This window comes from Drosophila arizonae, chromosome 4, assembly GCF_054131065.1.
Source record: "Drosophila arizonae isolate 15081-1271.41 chromosome 4, UAZ_ARI_1.0, whole genome shotgun sequence".
NCBI classification, from domain to species: Eukaryota; Metazoa; Arthropoda; class Insecta; order Diptera; family Drosophilidae; genus Drosophila; species Drosophila arizonae.
In genome coordinates this window covers 19,812,423-19,824,967 of record NC_142924.1, presented here as the reverse complement: position 1 = coordinate 19,824,967, position 12,545 = coordinate 19,812,423, and the positions used below count along the sequence as shown (strand labels likewise).

General features: G+C 40.2%; 1 protein-coding gene across 1 annotated transcript in view; it reads right to left on the bottom strand.

The window, feature by feature from the left end:
* comm3 (protein commissureless 3) overlaps window positions 1-12,545 on the bottom strand; it is a 38,814-nt gene extending 26,269 nt beyond the window's left edge. The window contains exon 1 of the mRNA XM_089467130.1: window positions 11,856-12,545. Within this exon, the coding sequence (XP_089323256.1) occupies window positions 11,856-12,291 (436 nt within the window). The 5' untranslated portion in view covers window positions 12,292-12,545. The remainder of the gene's footprint in view (window positions 1-11,855) is intronic.

The window sequence follows — 12,545 nt, the reverse complement described above, 5'->3', positions numbered from 1 at the left end:
TTCGATATATATTAAAGAACGGAAGTGATCAAACGCCTCATTACGCCTCAGTTTCAGTTTCAATTTGGTTTCCTTTTTTAATAAAAATACAAAGTAGATTTCTGGGCTCTGTTTCTGTTGTGGACATTGTTGACAATCAGCTCGTAAATTACACGCTCATTTTTTAGGCAGTTAATGTGTGGAGGGAGGGAGCTGAGACAGAGGCAGAGGCAGAGGCTTTTCACCTTGTGCGAGGCTCATTGGCCACGGTTTGGTTTTAGGTCCGGGCCAGCGGTCATTCCATGCGTCGCTTGAATGCACCGCCCGAACGGAAGTCGAAGAATGAGGTCAAAGAATGCCAGTTGGAGTTGGTGACAATCCGGCATTGAGGATCGATAATTGAATAGCGTTTGCATAACTCGCATGAGGCATTGCCTCTGAGGCTGTCTGCTCCTGCTCTCTGTGCCCGGCCGCTATTCAATATCTCGTTCTCACGCACAAAGCATAGCCAAAAGGCAAACAAATCAATATGAATAACCCAGTCGAGAGATGAAAAAGAAGCGCCAACGATTGCAGCCAATGCCTTTATAGTATATACCATATTTATATATATCTCTGTACATATGTCAATGAATGCTCGCATACCTGTGCACTCGCTTCGAGGTGCAAACGCAGGGAATAAAAAGAAAAGAGGAACTGAATACAACAGAGTCGCAAAGGATGCGCGTAGCGAGCCGTGCAGTGAGTGCCTTTTGCGAGGGGTGCCTAACCGTTTCCGTTTAGCAAAGAAAACAATAACAATGAGAGATTTCTCTCGAGCGATAGCGAGGGGCCCGTGCAGCATCGACGTAGACCGGAAAAGCGCATTTAACGCGATTTGATGGTTTACAAATTGGCTTAAACAGCTATCTCCGGCTGAGGCAAAGGCAAAGGCAAAAGCAAAGCAACAACAACAACAACTGCGGCAACAGCTGACGGCACTTTGTTGTATCTGTATCCTTTTTTGTTTCTTTTTTGGCTGACATGTGCTGGCACAAAGGACACGCTGGAGATGCGGCATGTTGGCCCTGATAAGATTGTAGCGCATAGTGGGCTTGGCCTTAAACGAGTTGCGTGTCGCCCAAGACAAAGGTGACGGCAGAGAATAGAGCTCAGGTTGTTCACGCAATTCGTTGAGCCATGCCAGCTGATTGGGCTTATGTTCGGCTAATAATAGTTGCTTTCGTTAGGGTTAACTAATTGCCATTTCCCTTTCGCTTACCAGGTAATTGATACATGTATGGCAATCAGATCATGTTATCGATTCAGCTAGAAGACGTAACTGGCTGTGATTACGTATTAGGTTAGTCTTAGGCTTAATTCCAAATAAATATATTATTGAATAAGTGATTTAAATTCCCATATATATTTATTATTTATAAATTATTAAATGTTTATTACTATCATGAACTACTTACATAAACTAGAAAAAGTCAATATATTCCAGAAGTTCCTTAGTAATAGCGCTGTATTATATTTTCCCAATTATCAGACAAGCAATAAATATATATTGTATTATAACGTGAAAAGCAGTTTCTTGAACTAATTAATTCCTCAGCAAAAACTTTTAATAAGAAAAATATAAAAATTCCTATATTAATATATACAGTAACATTGAGTAACATTGATATTCTTTTTTTATTTTTCAACTTTTTCCGGCTTATGTATTTTTGTTAGTTATGACAAAAATATTTATATATGTATATAATTTAGCATTTACACTTTTTTAATTTCAATTAATTTTATATTGTATGTTTTATAGGCGCTTGCAGTTGAAGTTGAAAATAAAATCACTGTATATCCTTAGACTTAATATATATAAATATTTATATTTTTTAATTTTACAAGTTTCTGAGCTGAAACGTCTTAAGCTGTTTAGTTTTTTATTCAATTTAAGCTACTCGTTCTTTATTCCCATATGCACAATTCTGTAAAACGGACATTTTAATTATAAATATTTTTGAGTTCCATCAAATCAAATGAGAATGAATGAAATATCCTGGAGAACTATATGAGTACATTGTCGCATAGTTTGTATCTAAATATTGGTTTAGCAAAGCACCTGCTCTCAAACAATCTGCAAAGTTTTCTTAGCTCACTTTTGGAACTAGTTCATAAGCACGATCCACGCAGACAATTCGAAGTTGCTCCAAACTTGTTTAGTTGACTATCTTAAAAGTACTCCCACACTCACACACACACACACGACTGCGCACACCTTTCGTGCTCGGCTATCTTTTTGCCAGTGTTGAGCAATCAATCATAATTGTTTTTCAGTTTGTCAACAAAACTTGCAGAGCGCGCGAGCGATGCGAAGCCAAGTGAAGCGCTTCACTTGTTGAAGTTGCCATACACACAATTTTATCGCAATGCAACCAGACGACGCGCAGCGCCACGCCCACATCAACGCGAGGCAAGGCAAGGCAAGGCAAGCGCAGCGGGCGCTGTCCCTAAGTCCTAACAAAAGCCGTTGACTTTGCCACCGTTCGAGGTGGCACGTTGCAAGTGGCGTTCGCTGCTCGTTTGCCGTTCGCCGTTTGCCATTCGCCGTTTGCATCAACCTAGTTGGAAAAAGCGCGCCATGGGAGCTGACAACAACAAACGCGCAGCGACAACTGATAAGCGCTGAAACGGAAGTGCCTCACACACACACACACACAAACACACACACACACATAGTAGTAGTAGCCTGTCTGTGTGTATTGACAATATGGCGGCGTCAAACGTGTGACAAATAAAAACGCAACCAAGAGACAGTTCAGAGCGGGATGAGGAGGGGGATGAGCAGCAGGAGGAGTATGTAGCAGGAGCTGTTGAAGGTACGCAACAGTTTGTTAGGGCCATATTGATGGACGGAGCTGCTATCAATGCCGCTGTTGGAATTCCCCAGGCGAGTTCCTCGGCGACATTGAAAACCGATTACGTTAGCTGGCGACTAAAGGCTGATGATATGCAAGGACTTGCACACCCTCTCTGTATGTATGTGTGTGTGTGTGTGTTTGTGTGTGCGAGTGTTTGTATTCATGTATATCTGTGCAAACACAGAAGGCGCCCGGACGCGCTAACATATGATTGTCGTGTGTCTCTGGTGACTGTGTGTGTGTGTATGTGTGTGTGTGCACATAAAAAGGATAAAGGATAACGAAGCGCAAATTTCAAATAATCATGAATATTACATGAGCTGCAAAGTAGACAAACGTTACACACAGGACAACACACACACACACACACACACACACACACACACACACACACACACACACACATACAAAGAGTAACAGTAACGACGACTGGACGGGAATTCATGTGAAAATCATTCACACAAACCAAATTATTTATTAATGTTCTATGCAAAATGTGTCGCTAAGCTGGCAGCTCGCAGCCCTTGAGAGGAATGACACTTTGACAGTTCCCGTTGGTTTTTTATTTTCTCGAATTTATATTTAGCTCGGCTCTGGCTGACTGTGAAAAGCGTCACAGGCCATTGGAAAATCGATTAGAAATTTGTTTGGTCGTGAGCTATAAACGGCTTTCAGGCCAAAGTCTACTTATAACGGAATTAGGCGAATTATTCAGGTTTAGGCTATTAATAATATCACAGTGACTGTATTTGTTGTGGCATACGATTTTAAAGCTTACCCAACTGAGGAGTTTTACGTGTCATTTCATATACGTGTACATTCTATAAATTGTGAATGATATGACAGCTGCTGCGCGGTGTACATGGCAAATGCATCAGAGCTGCTTGCCAGTGACGTCACAAAGGAAATGCTAAAGTCAACTTGACTGATAGCAATAGCACGGAAAAATGCGAATCAAAGGAGGAGCCGGCAATGAGCTTGCCATAATGTGATAAGCGCAGCGGAAATGAAAACAAGCACAAGTGAGCGTTGACGTTGGATGGATGGGTATTGTCATAGCCAACAACAATAGTAACAGCAGGCAGCAGGCAGCAGACAGCCAACAACAACAACAACAACAACAACACCTATTGAGCCAATGAACAGCGCCCGCAACAAAGAGCAAGCACTTAAAAGGCAGGCAGCCACGTCAAGCGGCTGGCAATAAAAGTAAAATTGCAATCGGAGTCTTATTGGAGCCTCATTGGAGTCGAACAACCTACATGAACTCTGCCCAGCCCACCCCCCCTCCGCCCCTCACTCAGCTTGCTCGCTCGCTCGCTCGTCAGCTCATGTGCAGCACATTTTGCTTCAATTATTTTTATTGGCATGACGCAAAAATTTATGTTGCATACTTTGCAGCGCAGGCAGACGTGGCGTTAATTTCGTTATGGCAAAATGCAGCGACTTGACGTGTGAGCGCGTGTGTGTGTGTGTGTGTGTGAATGGTGTAAGTAGTGTGCGTGTGTGTGCGTGTGTAAACGACAGCCCTGCCTGGAGGGGGATAAAAGAAAATGGGCGCCAATGCGGCGCCATTGCATACAAAAGCGTTGAATATTGAAAAGTTTCGAGTATCTTAATTAAAGGTTAAGTGTGCGCCTTTTGAAAGCGCGAATTATGGTAATTTACGTTGAAAGGCTGCCAAGTGAGCAAGGGATTTGCCCAGGGAGGCCAGAGCAAGGAGTACACATACTTATATGCACAAGTAAGTAAGAGAAGTGTGCGTAAAAATCACTTTAGGGCATACTCACACACACACACACACACGCACACATACACACTCTCTGATAGTTCTTTACAGTCTATGAAGCATACATAAATGAAATTGTTTGTGGAGCTGTTTTATCGTTAACATATGCTATATAGTATATACATGCAGTTCATATTATTTTTGGCTTGTTATTAAATATATATTTAAAGAACACTAAAGGGAGAAAAGAATATGAAATGAGAGAGCTCTTTTGAGCTTAATAGCGTACAGTTTATAGCGCGTGAAAGGAGTAGTTTCTTAGTGCTTCTATATGGGATTTATATGTATATGCATTAAATTTAATGTATGAATAGGTGGAAATTAAATTTATAAGAAATGCTTAAAAAGTTCCTTCGCACGGTTTATAGTTCATATAAGTTTTATATTCAATGATTTGTTGTGTGCTCGAGGCATCATACAGCAATGAAAACTGGCTTTGGCTGAAGTTTTGTGTTGGCAAAGAAGAGTGTGAATATATAAAAAATTAAATATTTTAAGGTAACGTTAAATTTTGTGTCATTTCGGTTTATGTATAATTTTTATTAGTTATACTAAATCTACTATATTGATATATAACTCATCGGAAAGGTAATTCTTCAATCTACAATTTTGTATTTTCAAATTTTTTATTTCAACTAGTATTACTTGTTACTTAAAAAAAAAAAAAAAAAAAAAAAAAAAACGAAAATGAATGTTGGACACTGTATATGTATATATGCAAAATCAATTGTGATTCCATAACAAATCATATATACTATATATAAAATGATTGCTCAAATTATTAGATGGAAGCTGGATAAAAAAGGTTTTGCTCCTTTGAGTAAGAATCAACAAATATTTCTGATTTCATTCATCAAAGGCAGCATGGATAGCTGTTCTCACTAAATATTAAAATTGGAGTTTTGGCTTGAATATATTTATTTTATCACTTTACCAAATGAGTCAAAATAAAATAGAGCATAAAGCCAAAGTTATGTTTCATAATTTAACTGTCTATAGCTCTAAAATTAAACTACTTATGCAGAACTATAATTAACTTTATTTATGTATATAGCATATTCTAGCATTAGGCTAGGCTCTTTGCTCTTGGCCAGATAATGGAAAACCAATTACTTGCTGCTATTGTAATTGCAGTAATGCAATATATGAAATTTGCCGTCATAAATAAAGGATGTGCACTTCTAAGCCATGTATATGCCATATATGTATGTATGTAGTGGTAGGCACTTAATAGGTGCATGTATAATTGAGCACCTGCCCATAATTATGGCAATGGCAATGGCAATGGCAATAGCAATTGCAATGGCAATTGCAATGGCAATTGCCAATGGTTGTTGTCAGGCAAATGTATTCATTGTTTCGGCCTAAATGACACAGAGTTCGGTGAACGAGCTACAGAGTCATCAATACAGAAATTTAACATTATTAATTAATATAAATGACACTACAAAACCAAAGCAATTTGCATTTATTTATAATTGTACAGCAAAAGCAATTAAATGCAACTTAATCAAATTGCATAATGTCAGCTCCAAATGCAACTGCACAGGCAGCTGCCCCAGCGACCAGGCTCAAATCTCCATTTCCTCCACTTCCAGCCCCATTTTCACAAATCCAATTGACCCCAATACAAGTATAACTACAGACAGCAACCAGAACAACAACAACAACAACATTATCGACATCAACATATATTCAGCTGCGTGTATCTGCCATGTCCGTAGATGCGAACAATCAATAAAAATTACCCACAATCAGCAGTCGAAACGTGCGAAATGTCAGAGAGTCCGAGCAATATTTGTGCCATTGGATCATTCCTCTTCATCTTCAGCTTCTTCTTCTTGTTTTTCTGCTTTGGAGTGGTCAGCGCTAATAAAAAATGTAAATTTTATGCACAATTTGAATAGCAGAAAAAAAAATATACAGAAATAGAAATGGAACGAAAAAATAAATATAAATTGTTGAATAAATATAAATTAGAGGCAGTGTTAAGGCGCAAGTCCACTGAGATGTCGGTCACATGGATTAGGGTGAACCACCACTGACAGCCAAGCAAATAAAAATCTAATGGCAAATATATAGAATAAATATGAGAGTAAAACTCAAAGTGGATCATTGTGTTGCATAGAGAAAAGAATTTCACATGTATTTTTGGCAATTCTTATAAGATATTTTGTTTTGTATGTGGTAAGACTATCAACAATATCATATACATAAAAAAAAAAAATAACATAAAAGTAGTAAGCAAATCGATAAATATAAAAATATATATATGAAATAATATGTTAAAAAAAAAAAAAAACAAAAAAAAAAATTATATATTTTATTATTATATTTATAATAATTTAATCTTGATATTAGAAGGAGTAATCTCAATAGAGAGAATATCTGTAAGCTCCACATAAAAATATATAAATGTCAACATAAACCATAAATAAACAAGTAAGAACGTTGCAGTCGGGCGTAACCGACTGCGGAATACTCATTCACATCCCATCAACAATTTAGTAGTTAAGTTTCGTTCTAATACTGTAGAATATACAGGTTTTTCCGATTTGCCACGCCCCAACTGGGCGTAGACACCTCATTTTTGGTCAGTTTTTAGAAAGAGATAACGTTACCCTAACTGCAAAGTTTGAATGCTTACCCTAAAAAAATGTGAAAATTACAGGGTATTTTTCGATATGCCACGCCCCTAAAGAGGCGTAAAAATTATTTTTGGGGAATCGATAGAGGAGGCTACCAGTAACTCAACTATCCAAATTTGAAGCTTCTAGCTATTATACTTTAGGAGATATACACTTTTGCGGTTTGCCACGCCCCCTGTGGGCGGACATATATCCGACAAAACTTTTTGGTCTTGGGTGATCAGTCCGAGTATATATACAAAATTTGAGGTCTCTGCCATCAATAGTGTCCAAAATATAGGAGAATTTAAAAAATCACTATATCTTCTGGTCCGATTTGCCACGCCCCCAACGGGCGTAGACTTATAATTTATCTTCAGACTTTATAGAATCATACCATTAGCTGACGTGCAAAATTTCAGCATTCTAGGTTTACAACTTTAGGAGATACAGTTTTATCCGATTTGCCACGCCCCCAATGGGCGTAGATATATCCGCCATAGCTCGTGATCTTGGGTGGTCAACGCGGACCTACATACCAAGTTTCAGCTTTCTAGCTCTTCAACAAACATGATTTCTGGTATATCGGAAAATGCATTTTCCGATTTGCCACGCCCCTAGTGGGCGGATCGGGAAAATTTTAACACTTTATAAATCGGAGATATACACGAGTATGTGTTCCAAATTTCAAGTCTCTAGCTTCAATAGCGCCGAAATAGATTGCGTTCATACGGACAGACGGACAGACGGACAGACGGACGGACAGCAAGACGGACATTGCACAAAACCAATATACTGATTCACTTTCGTGAATGAGTATAAATACGAGAATTCTATTTAAAAAATTGTAAATAAACTTGTAACGCTTACACATTGAAGGAATATTATATTTAAACTAAGTTTTCTCAAATTTCATTGCTTTCACAGCCAATTTGGTCTGACCGAAAGAGCGGAATATTAGGTTTCAGTGTACATCGTCTAGCTAAACAGGCAGCAAATCCAATGTGATGCGAGCCTCCGACTCTCCCTGTCTGTGCGGGGCACAGTGGAGCGGAGCGGAGGGGGGCAAGTTGCAAACTCACGTACAGCTGCTGTCTGATAGCTGCGAGCGATATTTTCAATGCGCTGTCGGTAAAAATTACGCACATTTAGTTAGTGCCTGGTCCGATGATGTTTTCAGCGAGTTTCTTGGCCAGCGATGCCAGCGGCAGGACATGAATATTTTAAAAATTCGCATAGCTCTCAATGCAGTGCTGTACGTGGGCAGCAGAAGATTGAAGATGCTGCAGGCGCCAGGAGTGGGGCAGGAGGCACGCACAATGAATAATTTAAGAGCAGCAGTAGGAGATAGAAGATGGCAGGCGGAGAATAAGGCCGTCAAATAAATGCCAAATGAGCAATCAAAGTGCCATGAAGGACTAACTAAGCAGCGCCTCCTGCCTGTCTTGCCGCTGATGAGGGGCTGTAAAAAATGATGTACACGAATAAACAGCAGGTGGGGCGAGACAGATAGCAGTGGAGCGCGTAAACAGCAAATAAAACTGACAATATTTCGCAACATAAATAAATGGAAACCCAATTTTAAAGTGCCTACAAATCGAGAAGGAAAACTGAATTATATTATAGATTTGAGTTGGGCAACTCAATGGAACTTGGCAAGCGCAATCCGAAGCGAGGAGACAAAAACTTATTATAAGCCAAAGCTGCATCAGCTGTGCCCAGCACAAAGGAGAGAGGGGCGTGCTGGGCTGTGGGGATATGCTCAGTTATTGTCTCAGCCCCCATATCGTCGATATATAAGTAATTGGTATGTACAACTGCGCCTGCTGCTCGGCTTGGCAGTCGCTGAGAGAAATGCGGTTATGAATTCCTGAACAGACAGCCCCTGGAGGAAGTGGAAGTGGAAGTGGTGCTGCAAGTGGAAGTGGTGCTGTGGTGGCTATTGCAATAGCGGCTGCAGAACTTTTATTAAAAACTTGTGCAGTATGCGAACTCTGCCGAGTCGATGCACAGGGCGCGCTGATATCTATATACATATCTATACATATATATGTATGTATGTACATAATATAATATAAAAGGCTAAATAAAATGAGAAACTTTCATAAAACATTTGTGACTTTCGCAATTTTTTATAGCTGCAACTTAAAGTTATCTACCGCATCGCTTTGCCCTCGCTGCGCTTTGTTGGCATTGATTTGCTGCTGGCTGAGGGGGGAGTGCGGCTAGTGCGCGAATTTATCGCTTGACACACTAAGACGGGTCTTATGTAGTTATCGAAATGGGCCAATGCGCTCAACTGCATACATTGAGTGGGGGAACGGACCATCAAATCGATTACTTACGGGCTTCTTCGGCACGGCGTGCTCCTGCTTGCAGTTTAGTATTTACGGCTTACGGTTCATGTTGCTAACGCACGGCGGTGTATTAAAATAACATTTCACGACGCTGTCGTTGGGGAGAACAATGTGTCCTGATTTCAAATCAATGCTGCTCTTACTGCAGCTGCAGTTTACGGCTTATCGATATATGTTTAATCGATGATCGATAAGTAGAAATGTTTATTGTTATTGAATATTAAAGGAGGGAATGCTGGTAAGAAATGTTGATCAAAAGCTTGTTTGAATTGCATTTGTATATCGATAATTTAATTTATTTATCGATAATTTATTACTAAAGTCAATTGCTTGGTAAAGCTCATTGAAAACTCATTATTATTACCTTTAAGTATTTACTCTGTTAACTGACAATTGAACGGAATATTTGAGAGACTTGACCTGAAGAGCTTGGTAATAAATATTTATCGAAAGCTGACAAGCGAAAGAAAATGCAAACAATTAACATTTATTGGCATTTCCTCTGCAAATAATATTTTATATTTGACTCAGCCTTCCCTTAGTTTTCATTAAAATTTGCTCATATTTCTAAATCATTTCAGTATTTCAGTTGAAATAACTTTTATGAAATATACATTCCAATAAAGGCTTAGCACTTTGTCGAAGCAAACAAAAGGCATATTTGGAGCTGCAGCAGCTTTGGAAAGAATGCGGCAAGCAAAAGCCACTTTAAGCTAACATTCCACAAATCTGCAGCCAACTAGTAGGCCAAATAAATTGCAAACAAATTTTGCGTTATCGATACGAGAGTCTAATGACCCACTGACGGCTGCTGATGCTCCGTCTGGCCTACATACCCGCACCCACACACACACACACACACACACACACACACATGAGCATTGGCTTAATGAAACTCAATATCTTGGAGAATTTAGTGGGCATTGTGCAATGCACAAGTTTCAACCGATAACCGCCTGGGGTGGGGGGAGCTAGGCAGAGGCGCATAAACTCAAAATGATGCCAGAAATATGGGCAATTTATGTGTGGATGTGTGTGTGTGTGTGTGTGTGTGTGTGTGGAGTCGTACGTGTGTAGCTGCCACTCGTTTACTTGGCCAAAAGCCAATTTTAGCCGAAACGCATGCCAAATTTACCAATAACAAAACGAAACGAGATACGAAAAATAGCTAAATATTTTATGATATCGATAAGGCTAGCGAGCGGGCGGGACGGGCAGGAGAGAGGGTGGGAGTGCAGGCGGGCAGACTACCCCATCAGAAAAACTGCAGGCAGTGCACAATTCTCAGCACTCAAAACGCAAAATACATTTGCATGGAGCTCTGCTCCGTTGCCTTTTGCCTTTTTCCAAAAGTAGTTCAGCAGTGGCAGCTGAGCGCATTGACAGCCCTTACAAATGCGTTGCCATACCCTAAGCCCCAGAGAAATTCACTTTGTTTAGCAATCGCACATGTGCAGCAGCGGCCATCCCCATGGAGCACAAAGTTTTCGACATTTTCAATGCAAACTGATGACTCTTAGGTAAAAACTTTGTAACAAAGCGGGCAGGTTTTATAAATACAATAGCAACTATATGCTGGATAGCTATAGAATTGAGGGTAGCTGCAGTTGAGAAAGTTATTGAGGATTGGATTATAGTATGGTTTAGGTAAGTAGACGTTACTCTATTATAATTATTATGTGTGATTAAATAAAAATGTTAAACATGATTATATTCGAATTATATATCTATGAATATTTAAGAGTATTTTATAGCAATATTATAATATTCTAATTATATAGAGAGTGCTGCATAAAAGTATTTCCCATTGGATGTTTGCCCAAAAAGTGACCAGAATTATAGCTAAGTTTGCCTTAGGCAGCCTCAGCTCAATGAATGCACAAATATTTTTCATATAGGGTATTTATAGTTCGTTATTTATCTGTTACACTGTCATTTTTAGGTTATTGTTGCCATTTTGCATTTTTGAACTGTATAGTAGAGGGAGCGGGAGAGAGAGAGAGAGAGACAGAGAGGTGTGTAGGAAGTTGAGTGTTGCTTTGGCCAACGGGACACAAAAGTTTCATTGTTGTTGTGGCTCTTGTTGCTGCTGCTTCTGCTTCAGCTGCTGCTGCTGCTGTCACATTTCTCAGCCGCGCCGAAAAGTATGCCGCTGCATTGGCATTTGCGCCGCAGCAAAGCTCTGAAAAGCCAAGAAACTCACCTGCATGAAGTTGGCTCGACTGGTTGCCAGTGGCGGTGGTGTTGGTGGCAGAGCTCTCAGCGCCGCTCCGCGAGATGCTGGCGCGCTTCTTCCCCCGCCAGACGCTCACGCCGAAGCACTCCGCACAGCAGCAGAAGACAAAGCCCAGTATCAGCAGTATCCAGGCGGCGACCATTAGCACAATGGTCGATGTGGAACGGTATGTGTAATTCTCCTGCTCGTACATCACCAAAATATCGTTACTGTGGCTGTTGTTGTTGTTGTTTTGGTGGCTGCCCACATTCATGTTGTTGTTGTTGTTGTTGCTGTAGCTGCGAATACTTTGCAAGTCTGGTGAATAAACGTCGTCGGTGGCTGGTAGCGCCGCGAAGCTGCTGCCCACCACACGGAGGAGCGGCTGCAGTTTGGCCAGATGCGTAAATGTGCTATTTGACATTTTGGCATCCGCATTGGCAGCAGCTGCTGCACTGCTCCACTCCACTCCACTCCACTTCACTTTGCTCCACTCAGCACACTTTGCTCCACTCACACACGAAACACTTAATCAATCAGTTCAGTCGATCAATATGGCAATTTATACACAGAAGCAATGGTGAAATGTGAGGTATTTTTTTTTTACTTTTATTCTTTCTGTTTTTATTTTTTGCTCTTCGGGCTCACGCGACACTCGCGACAACTGTCAACTAGGCG